Here is a 16,947-nt window from a genome sequence, read left to right on the forward strand (position 1 = left end):
TGACTTAAAGAAGCTAATGGTGTGGCAAACAGACAAATTTACCCTGGCATTTCTCATGTGATTTTTGAATTAGTACAAATCTGATACTCCAGTCAAAATCAAAAGATTAAATATTTGCACAGATCAAGTTAATTGATATAGCTTTGCTAAACCTATGTAATCCAAAAGTAGAAAGATTTCAACTCTACTTCTTCAATACCTAATGAAGCAAGGGGAAATACAAACATCACATTTCTCTCACACACTGAAAAAAATATTCTCCAAACTGTGCTAAAGTACCTTTTGAGAACCAGGCAGAGTTTAACCTTACAGGTTCCTATTGGAATACATCATTTTTCCAAAGCACAAAATAAGAGCCCATGGCTAGCTCTGTACATCAATATTTTGCACAGTCATAAAAACTGAAATAATTAATCAAAGAAATCTTTCAGAATACTATTTTTGGAATGATTAAACTGGCTATGTCAGTAATGGCTCCATTGTAAGTTCGAATAAAGAAGCAGACAATTTGCTGCTGAAACCTAAACAAAACTTTCAGTCTGTATAAAAGGACTAACAATTCTCCATTGTTTTGCTATGCAGTATATGACCTCACTAGTGCCTATTATCTTCATTTGTATCAGCAAGTGAATAATTTGACCATGTGTTTAAAGATGAAAATTCTATACTAAAAAAGGCCAAAAGCAATTCACTCATAGTTAAGCCTCTACAAAACAGCTTAACAGCTTTTCATTGTATGTTAAAAGATGTCCACAGTGCAACTATTAAGAAACCATAAATTTTACTAAGCAAGCTGAATCAGAAATCAACTACGCAAAACAAGAATTTTATACACACTATTAGGATCCTTATCATAACACCCTTGACAGTAGAATACTTTTTTTTGATTACTAATTATCTATTACATTCTACCATTAACTTGATAACACTGGGCTTAGAATTCCAATAGCCATAGTGCTATGTTCAGTCTTGTCGTATGGCAGCAGTTTAAAATTTCCCTAAAAGACAATTTTATTTTGATTAAAGAACAGTCACAACAGGCTCCAAAAGGAGTTTTATCTAAGTCTTCCCAATTAGATTTTGAGGGAGAAAGAAGGACACAGTAACTAAACAGGTCTTTAAAATCAACTCAGGTGTTAGGAACATCTTTGGATCTAGACCAGTGTTTCTTAACCTGGGGTTTTAGAGAGGTCGCAAGTGCAGAGCTGGTATTGGGGGGGGCAAGAAAGGCAATTGCCTGGAGCCACAGGGGCGCCATGAAACTAAGTTACATGCCTCAGCCCCGTGGGGGTGGGACTCAGGCTTCAGGGGTACAGTAGTTTGGAAAGGTTAAGAACCACTGATCTAGACCCTTTAACATCTATCTGGAACAGGAGGTCATGTGATATAGAAGCTTTGTAGTGTGAGTTTCTAGAAGTCTCCTGTCTGGCAAGGTGGGCCACAAGGAAAATAAAAAACAACCCTCCCCCTCCCAAACTTATGGAGTAGTAGGAGGGGGAAAATATTTGCCTGTAATTCTTGGAAATGTCTAATGAAATTCTCACTTATGGGTCTCATGAGCCTTGTGTGAAATTGGGCAGAATTCCCTCTAGCCCAAAGCTTTTTGGCCTTCTGAGGCAGCAGTAGTTCAACATGAGGCCTGTCCTATTAATCCCTAATCAGCAAAGGCCACTACCTTTACCTTAGAAACTTCAAGCCAGTTCCTTCTTGATTGTGGTTAGGCAGAAGCTACAGCTATTATCACTACCATATCAGCTTTTTCATCTCTCAGCTCTGCTCTTTTTAGCCCATTCAGGAAACTCCTTGCCTGATTGTGGACAAGCAGGGACTAGCTAAGGCTGAAGTAGCCACAGTGGAGTAGCATGACCAGTACAGGCAGGGAAGTCTGTGCTGCGTGTCTTCTGTTTTAGAATGCAAACTTTTTTGAGCTAGGGAGTGCTATGTCTCATGCTGGGAGCTGGAGGCCAAAGACTGAGAACCCATTAAAGATCCGACCTGCAGAAAATTGATCTTTCTAAGTGGCTGTAAATGTCATGCCACTATCATTAATCAGAAGTGACTTAGATTTTTATTATTTTTGTTAAATTATATTTCAAATTAGCAGTAAGGGACTTTATCCATTTCATGATTGTTGAACTTCATTCTTGTGCATTGACTTCACCAGATGTGTGTGATCGTTGCTCAGAAATGCACTGTATCATTTGTTTTTTGTTAATTCTATTTATTCTGGTTACAAAAATGACTTCACTATAATTTTTTAAATTTCTGGTCTTAGTCTTATAATGGTGTTTAGAATTCTTTTTAAGTTACATTTATAATCTGCTTTAGAATGGGAAGTTCTAGAAGATAAGGGCTGAGGCAGAATATCCTGGCCTCTGAAACTCCATTATACAAAATAAATTCTCCCTTCATTTTCCAAATAAAATTAAAAAAATAATTCAAGATTACCTTTTCCTATAAGGACACCTATTTTGGAATCCAATTTTTCCCCTGGGTCACAGTTCTTTGTTACTAGTTTGAGGACAGGAAGAAAGGGTCTAACATCACAGAGCCGTCGCGTTTCATCCTCTAGTTCCTCATGAACAGCCGTCTGGTTCACACATGAGAACATGTAAGAGTCAATCTCCATAAGGAGATGAAATAGAGGGTAGCTGTGTGCCTGCTTCCATAGTAGCTGCAAATAAGAAATACACAGACATCTATTAAGGTACCGAAAGCAATGCTGAGAGTTATTTAAATTTTCAGTTTATCTTCAGAAAGCTGATATTATTCACAGAGTGAGGGCTTTATCCTAATGGCAAGGTCCCATTGATTTCAGGATCAGGCCATTGTGAGACACTTAGATATTATGGTGATGGAGCCATATAAATACCACAGATAGAGAGAAAGTAAGTTCAGCTCTAGAATGTGCCCAATTTTGCTCCTGAATGATAGTACTAGAAAAATCAAATTACAGTGAAAAACTGTCTCAACTGTTTGCCAGCTTACTTAATTCTTATAGCTAGATAAGAGTGTATTTGTTAGGTCTAGCTAATAAAAGGTTTGTTTTTTTAAAGTCAGGGTAACTAAGGCATGGTAGCTACCTCCAGGTAAAGTCAAGTGAAGACAAGGCACAGCAGTTTTATGTGAGGTAAACTAAGAGAAGTCAACCCACATGGGGATGTATAGGGCTGACTTCTCCTAGTTTACCTGATGGTAAAACTAACGTGGCCTTACCTTCACTATATTTTTACCTGGAGAAAGCTCACATACATTAAGTTACTCTGAGTTAAAATTCAGACTTTTTTTTTCTTTTTTTAAAGTAATGAAGATGAGACCTTAGTTTAAAACAGTAATAGTACAGACAGAACCAAGAACCAGAGCTCCTTTGTGCCAGCCAGAAAGCTGTCACTCTCCTCCATGCACTCTGGTGCCTTCCCATCACAACCCTCTCCTTTCCCAAAATTTTTGCAGATCATTTTTTCCCTCCAATTCTCATTCAGAGTGAGAAATCTAGAGGATAGTGTGTGTGTGTGTGTGTGTGTGTGTGTGTGTGTGTGTGTGTGTGGGGGGGGGGGGGGGGGGGGGGGGGGGGAAAGAGGCAGAGAGTGAGCAAAAGGAATATATATTGAGAATTTCAAGAAATAATACTGATAAATAATTGTATCCATTGTTTCCATTTAACATTTGTTCTTTCCACAGTTCTAAAAATCACAGCTATGTACATAAAATGGTTGGGCTAAACAACTGATTCTTATAGAAGTTTTATGCTTTTTTCAGTAATTAAAATAAGCTGTAGGTTTTATCAGTTTGCTGAGTAAAATTATTTATTTATTTCACACTTTGTCAAACACATTTCCCATCAATAATTTCTTATAAAAATTCAGACAGCTTTTCCACTAATTTTTATACTTTGTATTGATTACATTTAAATGACCATTATATCAAACCAGAAATGAACTTCTGATATTTTCATCTTATATTTGAGATACTGCAGTCTTACAGGAATAGAACAGTTACCCTTTAAATAGTTTATGACCTCTCCAATGGGTTCAATATTTTAGAAGCCACCAGAAACCAGAGCAATAGCATATATGTAGCTAGGCCTTACATGTTTGTGTATATTTAGAAACAATTATCTGTGAGACAGCTATGCCCATATTTCTTCATTTTTTGTTGTTGCTTTAAAAAAAGAGACAGATACAGTGAGGCTCTGGCTTTTAGTGTACTAGATGCTGTACAAACATATAAAGTATGTCCCTGCCCAAAGGAGCTTACAATCTAAGTTTGATGAAGCACAATAAGTTGATATGACAAACTGGTGGGAAGCACATGGTAACAATGAGACCATTATAATTAGTATGATAAGCAGTGGTCACAGGACACCAGCTGCCTAACCACTGTTAGGTTTGTAGTCATCATGACACAGGTGGGTTTAAAAGAAAAATGTAGAGAAGGACAATATAATAGCCTTTTACAGGTAACCTACCACCATTCATAAGGGTCAATATGGAAGTTAAGCCTAATTCAAATCTTTCATTGTTTTTCTCCAGCTGAATACCATTGACCTCCATTGTCTATGGAGTTATTGTGGATTTACACAAGCGCACATAGCTTCAGAATCAGGCCCCTGACATTGAGTTATACTGTACCTATTCACTGCAATGAGGAAAACTAGTCAATATTCTTTGAGAATTTTTTTCAGCAACTTTCATTTTATACTTTCCTAAATTGCATCAACATAAACATCATAACAAGAAAGCTGAAATCAGTGACAGAAAAGTTCTTTCTTTTCAGCTACTGTTCAAGTATATGTATGTATTTATGTATAAAGCTTTTTACCCTAACTTTTTTGGAACAAAAACTAAAGAACCTATAGTGTGATCTCAAAGGCATTTTAAATTTTGGGACAAATGAAGAACGCTTCAGAGCGCTTCTGATGAGTAGAGCCAGTTTTTCTATAGACTAAGGCCAGAAGGGACCAATAAATCATCTTGTTTGACCTCCTGTATATCACAGGCCTTTACATTTTCACCAAGTTTCACCTCTGTATTAAGCCTTAATAACTTGCATTTGGCTAAATCATATCTTCCAGAAAGGCATCCACTCTTGATAGGACATCAAGAGACAGAGAAGCCAACAAATCCCTTGGTAGTTTGTTCCAATGCTTAAAAATTACTGTTAAAAATTTGTGCCTTGTTTCTAATTTTACTTTGTCTGGCTTTAGCTTTCAGCCATTGTTATGCTTTTCTCTACTAAATTAAACAGCCCTTCAGTTATCTGTATTTTCTCCACTTGAAGGTACTTATTATACATGAATCAAGTCATCTCTCAATCAATAAGATGTTTGACAAGAACTGTTTCCAATAAAACCATGTTGACAAATTATATTACTATCCTTTAATTTTTTTATTAGTTTAGTGACAGGAATTTTTCCATTATTCTGCTCGTAACTGATGTCAGGCTAATCAGCCGATAGTTATCTGGGTCATCCTGCTTCCCCTTTCCTAATACTGGCACAACGTTAGTACTCTTCCTGTCTTCTAGGCTTTTCATCATACATTTATTTGACTTTAACACAAAATGTATTCCCCTTTTAATTTAAGCATTCAATTATTAGTGAAGATGTCACACTCATTTACTCAAAAATCTAAGAGAACACTGTATATGAAAGTATTCTAATATGTACAGAATGTCTCATTTTATGAAAACAAAAACATTATGAAGCCACCACAATGCCAATGTATTTCTCGTAATCAGCTCACTTAAAAATAAAACATCTCACACTGTAGACCCTTAAATGATCTCTCTCTCAAAAGCAAGGGTACCTGTACAGCAGATATCCCTATATCACCTTCTCTATGTGCTGCAACCATGATCTGGAAGGAACACCTCTGCAGATGAAAAAATAGCTGTCTTCATGGTTATTCAATTACTGGCCTCTAACAGGCTGACGAATGCCAACAAGAATGCTGATTCTTGGAAACCACCCTGTTTCACATAGTCATTACCTTCTGATGGTAGTTTAGGAGCCTACAGATCATTGCTGACATATGCTCTATTTAAACCATGGAACTGGAGGTAAAAAGGCTTTATTATTTCATTAGCACTCCTCTGACCCATTCAGCCTGTTTAGACTATAGGCATGTTTTTTTCCCCTCCTTTTTAGGGCTAGTCTCCATTACAACTCTGCCAAACCCCTGAAAATCTTCCGCTTTTATTCTGACCTTTTAGTTCTTCACTTTGCCTACAGATTTGGTCATCTCTCTGGTCAAAGTCTCCCTCTGGAGCTAATTAAGACTCCTACTTTTACTCAGCAGGTGATTTCCTATATAGCAATACAAGGATCTCCAGAAGAAGCTGAACATACCATTTCTATGACCCTACCAGCTTGAGGGAAAATATGAGATGGGTCTTTGGAGCTATGAAGCTTGCAACTGGGTGGTGTTCTCTGTTTTTGGAGCCTGTAAAATTTCAATATTAATCTCTGCTGGTTTGGATGTTTCTAGCCCTCTCATTGTGAAGACAGCTTTCACAATATAAATAAACCACGAGAGTGGACAGCTTTTCATATTGATATTTTAACTATATTTAATTTATATATTATTTATTTTTAGGTTATTTTCTAACAGGTACACCTCTAGCCCTTGAAATGGCCCTTGAGACCCATTACGGTCATAGTGAGGAGAGAAGTGTTGCTTCAAATAATCATTTTGCTGGTCATTCTCTGGGTCCTTCTTCCAGCCTTGGTAAAATGCACTTTAAATCAAGACCAACTGAGCAGTACCACTAGATGACTGAGTCAGTCCATGCATCTAATTTGAATAAAATAGGATTATTGTTTATTTACAGTAAAGAAAGCTTGGTTTGAAAGAAATCCAATTTTGTGCTGCTGGAAACAAACGGTATGTTCGTCAAGTCTTCAATTATTGTGCCCTGCAGTGTTTGCTTATATTCAACAAACACTTTTTGAAACAAATTAAAAATCTCCACTGAATTTTCCACTGTAAAACACTTACATGATTCTTTTAGCTATATGGAAGTTGCTCTTGACCTTCCAATACTGAATTTCCATCTTCATGTTTATCAGCCATAAAGGCTTAGTTCTTCATATGGAAAACAGCACCAATATGATTCAACTTTTTGCACTTTATCATAGAAGTCATAAAAACTTCTTTTCAATGCATTTTATGAAACACTTCAAATTGGTATGGAACAAAACGAGTGCTTTTGGCACATAATGCCTCAGCTGATTAATCAGTATAAATTTGTAAATGTTCATATTTGTAGAGCATGGACTACAAAGAGAGCTTACAGTGTATACTTTTTGCACATCAAACATTAACAACAGGCTTCTTTCAGTTGGCTTCATAATTACTTTACTAAGACTTTATCCTCCCTCAAAATTAAATTAAAAGAAGTGTTTAGGACTATACAATCAATACTTTATTCATAGGGCCAGATAGGAGAGGGCTATTAACAAAATGAAGTTTTAAACAAATAGATTTGAATTTGATGGTTGCAAGACTCATTGAACCTAATTTAAATTGCAGAGGAGGCTTGATTTATAAAGGAGGAACCATGAGTTATGTGATTAAAGTAGGAGTGAAAAGGAGAGCATGGAATTAACAGCTGAGGGGTCAATGGGGAGAGATGGTATATTAAAACTAAAAGAAATTTAAGAAGATTTAATAAAAATTTAGAGATGAACAAAAATTTCCATTCATGATTTCACTGATGTATATGAAAATTAAACAGGATGAGAAAATTAAACAGTGAAAAACAAAATATCGATACACCTCCAGTTTCCAGCTGTCAGATGAACTACTTCAGAATTTTTCTTCATTTTCTTAAAGTTCTACTGGCAAAAAAAGTCTTACATAGTTTCAAAAACAGACTATTTTAGGGTTACTGATCCTTGGATTCAGAAATCTGCAGTTTTCTGTATGGTCTTTCATGTATTACAGTTAAAAACACTCCCACTGCAGGGGGCGCTAGAGTCAGCTCCTTTGGGTACCACTAGGGAAAAAGTTTTCCGGCACCAGTGCATGTGGTGCGCACACACATCTAAATTGGGAATGGACATGAACAAGCACTCAAAGTAGAACCAAGGTTGTCCCCTACCACCAGTTCTCCTATGAGGACCTCACTACTCATCTATACCAAATCTAAAATGGCATCCCCTCTTGTTGGTTCAGCAACTATTTGTGAAGAAATCTCTCAACTATTATATTCACGAAAATCTGAGCCCTACTATTAATAGCCCCTATCCTCCAATCTATTTTTGGGAAGTTAAAGTCTCCCATAATCTCAATTCCCAGTAGTATTTCTTTCATTAAAAACATTAAAGTCGTCTCTATCCATACCCAAATTGGATCCTAGTGGTCTGTAGCACACCTCACACCCACTAGCCCATGGGAACCTCTAGTAGCTTTCTTTCCCAAAGTGATTTTGGCCCAAACAAACTGTCTTATCCATTCCATCACTTCTGATTTCTTTACAGTCTACCTTATTAATATACAATGCTACACTCCACCACCTTTACCATTATTTCTGTCTTTCCTGAACAGCGCATACCCTTCAATACCTGTATTCTACATGACTAATATTCCACCACATTTCTGTTATCCCTATAATATCTGGTTTCACTTCCTGCACCAGTAGTTTTAGTTCCTTCATTTTGTTACCCAGGATCCTTGCATTGGTGTACAAACATCTTAACTATTGCTGCTTGGCTTCGCCCACATTCCTGGCCTGATTCCATACAGTCATTCTACTGCCAGTATCTCCTACTTATCTGTTAGCTTCATTGGTATCGGCACTATCTTTCCTCTTAATGTCCATTCTCCTAACCACTGCTATTCATTTCTTCATTGCTGTATCCTTTCTTGCTTGATTTTTCTCCCTTTCAATGTAAAAATCAGGCATGGAGATTATATGAGCATCTCCTACCTGTCTCCCCCCAAGTTTCTAGTTTAAAAGCTCTTTTAATCATTTGTGCCAACCTCCATCCCAGAGGTATACTTCCCTCCCTATTCAGGTGGAGTCCATCTAATGAGAACAGTTCTCTGTCCATGAGTGCCTCCTCAAGGTCAAATATACCAAAGTTATCTTTAAATGCACCACTGCCTGAACCATCTGTTGATCATCATAAATCTTGTTTTGCCTTTGTTCTCCTCTTCCAGGGAGGGGGATAATCCCACTGAAGATCAGCTGAGCCTCCATTTCCTTAAGCGTCTTCCACAGCCTGACAGTCTCCCTTGATACCTTCCAGCAAGAATCTAGCTGTATCATTTGTTCAGTGGATTCTTTCATGCTTCCATTAGGAAGCTCTTCAGCCTCAGGTCCACATCGCATATCTTAGCTCCCGGCAGACGGTATACTCTTCTGTTCTCTGGATCAGTCCTGGTGATAGGCCTGTCTATTCTTCTTAGCAGGGAATCCCCAATCACATAGACCTGCTGGTGGTGTTATTCTCCAGCCTTCTTCTTGTTCTTTCTGGCTGCAAGTCCTCTTGCCTTTTATTCACCCTTGCAATCTTCTGAGAGTCATCCTGTATCACCCAGCGTTCAGAGCCCCTGAAGATCTCCCTTGACTCTTCCCCTCTTCTTATAGGACTAGCCGCTCTTCTCTTCGCCCTCCTACCTTCAGTTACTGCCTGCTGTGCCCTTTCTTCATTCTCCAACTCAGCAAACCTGTTCCTGAGCTCTATTTCTCCATCACTAGCCAGTCTTTCCTCTGTCTGGTTCTCATAGTCACATGAGTCCACTGGCCACTTTCCTCACCCAGCAGTCTCCCCTCAGAGTTCTTTAGTCCAGTTTACATCTGCAAGTCTTGACTTTTCTCTTCAGCTTTGTCTTGCCTTCCCTCCACCATCTGGTCGAATTCCCTTCAAAACTCAATCAAAGTTTCCACCTGCATCTCCAAACCTAGGATCTTCTCTTTCCTAAACTATCAGGCAGCACTTCATAAGAACAAAGCTCTTTTCAGGTATCCGCTCCAGGATCATGTACATCCTGCAGTTTCCACATATGGTCATCTTCACTGTCTCTTCCATTGTTTGGGTCACTACCACTGCTGCCTCTGTGTCTGTCATAAGCCTTCCTATCCAAAGTCCAGTCTAGAAAAAGAAAACCAAAAACCAAAACACCACAAACACCCACTCAAACTCCATTGTTTACAGATCTGTTTGCTGGATTTTGTGCTGCTCCACCTGTGCTGCTAGCTGACTGTTTGGCTGCCTTTACAGGACTCCTAATCAGGGACGCCCTGCCCCCTAATCAGGGCTCTGCTTCTCTTACAGCACACTGCCCCCTACCAGCCTCTACAAACTGTACAGAAAAGAAACAAAACAAAAAACAGAAAAAACATTTTTTCCCCCACATTTCATCTATCTTTTCTATTTAGATTGTAAACTACCTAGCAAAAATGAGGCTCCAGTCTCAGCTGGGGCTAGTATAGCGATTCTCAAGTGCTGCCACCAGGGACTTCCTGTGCAGCCACCACAACTTTTGAGGTCCCAGAGCCCCTTCCCCAAGCTCCATGTGCCAAGCCCAATGTGACTCGGAGGGAACTAGACCTTTCTCCCTGCCTCCCTTTGCCTTGAGTTGCAAGAGGGGTATTGGAAGGGCTCTGATTGACCACATCCCTTTTTCCCTGATTGCCTCCCACTGGGGGAAGGAAGTGTCACTCACTAAGGGGCCACCTGACCAGCTCTGTACTAATCAATTTGCAAGAAGGGGAACAGCCATGCAGAAGCAGCAACATGCTGACTGTCAGAGGCAGTGTGGTGCTGCTTGGGAGCTGAGGCCCAATCGCCACTCCTGGGCTGACAGCATTATCTAGGTGCAGGACAGTGGCACAATGCTGCAGTGACTGTACTGGCCCGGAAGGAAGAGAGCACAAGCTGCTGCTGTCCCAGGGACAAGACCAGCCATAGATAGAATACATGGACTGGAGACAGGCCCAAGCTGCAGCCTGAATGTGTGGCCTCCAGAAGCCACCACAAAGGTTCCAGTTGGGAGGATCCTATTAGCAAGGGCAGCTCCCATCATAATAGCAAATTCACATTTTTTTGAGACAGAAAACTAAAAAGAAAGAAAGCACAGAAGCAACAAGCTTACACTCAGACTTGTACTGGAAGAGAAAAAGTGTTGAACAATTCCCTTCCAAGAACCTTTTGAAATAAAAAGTTCACTAATATTTATAAACTACTTTGCTACAAAAGTAGTATGAGAAATTTAGTTACAAACTTTTTTAAAGACTGATGTAGTTAGTAATAATCACATACTATTAACAATGGCAGAAAAGATATGTATTATTCTTTATATTGAAAAGATGTATTATTTTATTTACATGACACTTCCAAACAACCATCTGACTAGACTGTCACTTGTATGACGTTTTAACGGTCAAAACTACAGCCACTGTGAATTTATTGTGGCAGCAAAAATTCCTTTGGGAACCATTGAGCTAGTAGGTGTAACTGTAACAAACACTAACATTAACAACTTGACACCACATAAAATTAGGTTTTTTGCCCCTCAAGAGGGAGAAGCAAAGAGACACAAAGCATATCTTGGATCTTTATTTCTTATGCTTCCCTTTGGAACCAACCAAGTCAGTCTTCATAGTAGTATAGTTTTTGTGCCAGGATGTCACCAGAGAATAAAGCAGGCAAGGATTCCACATATAATAATGTATTTTAAGGAAGTTCTCCCTCAGTATGTCTAAGATATTCTACCAAGCCCCATTTTAAAAGGCATGATTCTCATTAGCCAAGACACGCAAGATAGAGTGTCTCAAGAAGCTAAAGGGTCCCCTTATTTTTAAGCTCTGAGGCAAGATGGAAGAGGGAGAAGAACTGAAAGTGAACTGAGGCATTCTACTGTAGGTCTGAAGGTTTCAGACTGTGTCATATGGACAAGGGATAGCATCATTAAGAATGAAGTCCATGGCAATCCTGCAAAGTGAGAGTGAAAAATACCATTTAAATGAAGTAAGCGGAGAGGTTTCTTTCCACTCCTGAAACCATAAGCACTTGAAATTTGACACAAGTACAATCTGTAATTTGAATACTGATATTTCCATGCACGTGGAGATTAGGGAAGCCCTTCTGTTTTACTGTTAGATCAAAGAGGCTCAAGTTAAAAGCCTTTTCATGATCACCATTTTTATGGCCAAGGAACATTTTACAAGCATTTTAATAGTCTGACTCCTAGTAAAAGCAAACTAGATAACTAAACTGTAACCTCCTCAGAGAAACAACAGTATCTTCTATGTCTGTATGGTCCTCGATAAATACAATAATAAGAAAGTCTACTATACTGTAGACCTAAAGAAACAGATTCATTTGTAGATCCACGACAACGAACATAGCACCTTGGGTTTCTTTTGTGGGTCTTCCAGCTGAGGATGTGGGTCTTTATCAGTGAAGCAGCCCTACTTTAAAATGACTGATACTGAAAGTTCTAAGAAGGAAACATAAAAGCAATGTATGGGTACACCTTAGGCCTGTCAATCCCCCTTTTAAAGAAGTCTTCTATACTGAGCTGCAGCATTTAGATATACTAGGCCTCAATAGTCAAAATATGGTGCTAAACTTAGGTTAGAATATTATATGAACTTCAGATCCATGGTACAAAATAAATCTGGAATCCCATCTAATATTTTTATACTTCAAAAAATACAGTACAGTACATAAGTATGAATATCAGCAAAGAGGTCTTTTAATTCAGTTTTATGACCTTCAAGTTTAAGGATGCAAAAGATTGGTTTTGTACATACTTCCCTACCATGCATTCAATCTACTACTCCTTAAATGAAAGCAGATCAGCCCCGTTGCTTCAATTTAAAGAACAATACACCTTGGAATGTTGGAAACCAGATTTTATTCTTTTCATCCTTTTACAATTATGCAAGACATTCATTTGCTGGATGGACTGTTTGCATCAATGTCTTTTGAAAAATAAAAATATAGTAATACATCCCAAAGTAATTAAGATGGAGGAGTGGGGGGAATAAGGTAAAAGCCTTCTTTGGTACAAACACCACAGAACATTAAAACCAGCTGTTTCTAGAACACATTGGTAAGGATGGTCCAAGCTCATTACAGGGGAAAAAAACATTTAATACATTTAATTAGTCAAAGCTTTTACTCTCTTTAAACTGATGTCCCAAATAAGGCACTTCTCAAAGCCTCCAGAAATGACTACAAATGGCAATCAACATAATGGAGCAGGGACCTTAAATGTAAAAGGACACTGTCAAATGGAAATACCGTATGCAGTGTTGTTGTAGCCATGTTGGTCCCAGGATATTAGAGAGACAAGATGGGTAAGGCAATATCTTTTATTGGACCAACTTCTATTGATGAAAGAGGCAAGCTTTTCAGCTTTGTAACCTTGTCTCTTTCACCAACAGACGTTGGTCCAATGAAAGATATTACCTCACCACCATGTCTCTCTAAATGGAAATACTGTCAATTTAAAAAAAAAAAAAAAAAGTTAAAATACTATCAGGTATTACAGGCTTTTGAGTCCTCCACAAAAGTTGGCGTTTTACAATAATATTTACCTACATTTAAAATGGATCTCTCTCGTTTCTGTATCACACAGAAATAGGAAACTGAGTTACTATAGAGGAAACTGAAAATGGGTATATACCAAGTGCTGCTGATGTATGAAACAGAGAAAAAAAGGCAAGCATTTTCCTTAACCTATTTTCATTACAGTAATCTCAGGTGTAGCTTTCAAACAGTTAAAAAAAATCAGAAGTGTTATTTTTTAAGTTTAGCTGTATCCCTTAAATAAAGTTATATTCACAATACACACACTGCTGAACCAGCTGCTCCACATACCTAAATGAATTGTTTCATTTTCCAAAATCACAGCAAGACATGCTCACATGAAAGATCTAGCTCACATGAAAGATTTGCACACCCCATCTGTGCCTCTAAAATACATGCTGAATGAAAAGTAATTGTTTTGTAGACTAACTAAACAACGTTAACAGAAGTGCTTTCAATCTCGATAGCCAAAGCCTCGTATATGCCACAGTAAACTAGAACTAAAATCTGCGCAAGGCTCCAGGAGACAAATTCTGCCCTCAGTCACACCAATGTATATTTTGAGTTACTCCACTGAAATCAATTGTGTGACTCCAGATGTATGGCGATAACTGGGAATAGACTGGCCCTCATGCTTCTATAGGAGACTGGAAATCCTTTAAGTTTCATTTAAATAAAAAAATCCTCCATTTTGAGTTAAATATTAAAATAATACAATCAGTATAATAGCCTTTGTGTTATTTATTTGAATATTTAATTCAATTCATTTAGGAATGTTTAACACTTTCAGTCTTCAGTGTGTTGTAGTTTTGTTTTCTTTGTTTTTGGACAATGCATAATTTCGTCATAGCTTTGTCAGGTGAGCTAAGGAAATGTAAATGGAAAATATTTCCTAAATGACTTGATTAGCACTATATTCAAACTTAGTGGTAAAATGTGAGACATTTAAAATGAAAGTTAGGTTGTCATTTTCACATATCCGCATAACAAAACATTAGGTAACGCTGGATCAGAAGAAGGGGAGCAGTTCACATTTCTTGGAGCTACTGTTTCAGGCTGTCTGCAATCTAAGGAAGACATCACACCAGTTTACATTTTATTCACTTTTTAAAGTTGCATCTGGGTTCCAGAAAGGAACAAGCTTCTAAAAACTTATTACAAGACTTTTAAACAACTTAATATACACAGCACTTCTCAACAAAATCGGTGATGAAGCTCATTTAAAATAGCAAGCCAACCACTAATTTACCTGTTTAATGTGGGATATTGTGGCATCCCGAGGGACATCTAGGTTGATGTAGGTTCCAGTAGGGAGCAGGAAGTCCACAGAGATTAAACCATCACCTCCTATCTGTGAATCCACTGCCCAGATGTCAAAGATGTCTGCCATGGCAGGTGGCATTATGAAACTTGGAAATCATAACCACATGGCCCTGGGGGAAAAATTAAAATTCAGTAGAACTGAACATTTTATAGTCAGACACACATTTTAAAGTCTTCTGAGATTTTGCATGGGTCTGTTTGCACAGATCAGCTTAAAGACTGGACCCTGAGACACCTGGTACTGCAAACATATTCAAGTGAGCAACTATGCAGGCGAATACTCCTATTGAGCTCAGAAGGACTACACAAGTGAATAAAGGTACTTCTGTGTGTTTGCAGAATCAGAGCCTAAATTACAAACTACAACTAATGAGACATACATTTTTCACTAACATACCTACCTACCAATCTCTGTTTACAGTAGTGATCAAAAACTTGTACCGATTAGAAATGGTTACAAGACCAAATGAATAAGAAAATGGACCAATCAAATCTGTTTTAGGAATATATGGTAGCATGCATATTTCAACCAACTATATGTTTTACTGCATTCTATTATGTTACCAGGAATGACCGTAATTTTTACGTTGCTGCAATATTTAAAATCTCAACAAATTCTAATCTATGCTGGGTAGGTGTTCATAATCATAGTAATAAAAAAGTAAATATTTGTACTAAGATAAGCCTCTAAATATTACTGGGGAAATGTTTCAGCTTTGATAGCTCAACGAGTATAGAAAGTCAAGTATTTCATTAAATTGGTGTTCACATGTATACACATTAAGAAATAAATTACATTAATAGTATCATAGCATCATGTGGGATATTGAATAAAAGCTTAAGTATAGGGTAATTTTTTCCTATTGAACTAACAAAATTAATGAATGGGTAATGAATGAATGGGTACTTTTTCCTGTTGAACTAACGAAAAAGTATTAATATGAGGAACTGCAGCATTAGTGTGGTAAAAACAACACTGCTTTTTATTTTCTAAATTATTTGATTAACACTATATTCAAACCTAGTGGTAAAATATGTGAGACGTTTAAAATGAAAGTTTAAATTGTCATTTTCAGATATCTTAAAGCATAATAAAATGACAGGTTCCACGTTAGCTAAAATGAAATCCCAACACACACCGACTTTCAACCATTCCTTAAAACAATATTTTTCATGCAGGTAGAATGTATATTTCATATACAAAGCACAGCAATATATAAATATAAAAACACAGCACATCTTCAAATCCTTTTTATACTTACCAAGCTTACATTAACTGCTACTTACTGTGCTACACTGCTACAACTGTGGTAATCTGAAATGGAATGATTAATGATTATAAAAGCAACATGTCTATAAAACCCCTTACTGGGATTTAATGTCATTTTTGTCCAGGGGCAGGAATCTCCTACTCTTTCACACAGAAATCCATGACTGAGGACTCCGACGCAGAGGGGACAGAGGGTGGATCATGGAATACACATCTGTACATATCAAAAAAAATTACAGTACAGGTAAGTAACCAATTTTTCTAACTCAAGTGGTTGCAGGAATGTATTCCACACAGGTGACTCACAAGCAGTAATGGAAGGAGGTGGGGCTTGGAGTCTGCTTAAACAGCAACTGCAGAACTGCAAGTCTGGTTTGACACAAGTAACTGGACGTGAGTGAGGCCTCATTTCTCGGTAGACCGGATTAGGGAAGTAAATGGATCAGCAGGCTGGAAACAAAAAGTATGTACTACCTAAAATAAGGGAGAGAAACCAGGAAACCATTTACAAGGGACAAGGTAACAATGGATAAGATAAGCCTGGAACGTAAGATGAACTGAAGAGTAAAGTTGAATATGGACACTGCATGCTGTACAGGGGAATGGCTCCTGCAAGTTGACCAAGCCAAACCCAAAACATGTAATGTCATATACTGTGATGTGTAAATGCATATGAAAGAAGGGGATTTCTGTGTAACATTGGACATGTAATATATCCTGTACCCACCATCTACATTTAAATCTAATCAGCTCAGTGTAGCTATGCTGTATGCCAAATGAAAAAACCTGAATGACAAAACCAAAGTCA

The 16,947-nt window shown here is 37.8% G+C and overlaps 1 protein-coding gene across 6 annotated transcripts in view; it reads right to left on the reverse strand.

The window, feature by feature from the left end:
- Nucleotides 1–16,947, reverse strand: part of PIK3CB (phosphatidylinositol-4,5-bisphosphate 3-kinase catalytic subunit beta) — a 317,999-nt gene that overhangs the window by 77,617 nt on the left and 223,435 nt on the right. For all 6 annotated transcript variants that reach the window (XM_067538936.1, XM_067538931.1, XM_067538934.1 and 3 more), the window contains 2 exons: nucleotides 14,796–14,979; nucleotides 2,449–2,674 (listed from right to left, as the gene is read on the reverse strand). In XM_067538936.1, the coding sequence (XP_067395037.1) occupies nucleotides 2,449–2,674; nucleotides 14,796–14,948 (379 nt within the window). In that variant the 5' untranslated portion in view covers nucleotides 14,949–14,979. The remainder of the gene's footprint in view (nucleotides 1–2,448; nucleotides 2,675–14,795; nucleotides 14,980–16,947) is intronic.

This window comes from Emydura macquarii, unplaced genomic scaffold (assembly GCF_026122565.2).
Source record: "Emydura macquarii macquarii isolate MOO-44397 ecotype Brisbane River unplaced genomic scaffold, CSIRO-AGI_Emac_v2 contig_499, whole genome shotgun sequence".
In the NCBI taxonomy this organism is placed as follows: domain Eukaryota; kingdom Metazoa; phylum Chordata; order Testudines; family Chelidae; genus Emydura; species Emydura macquarii.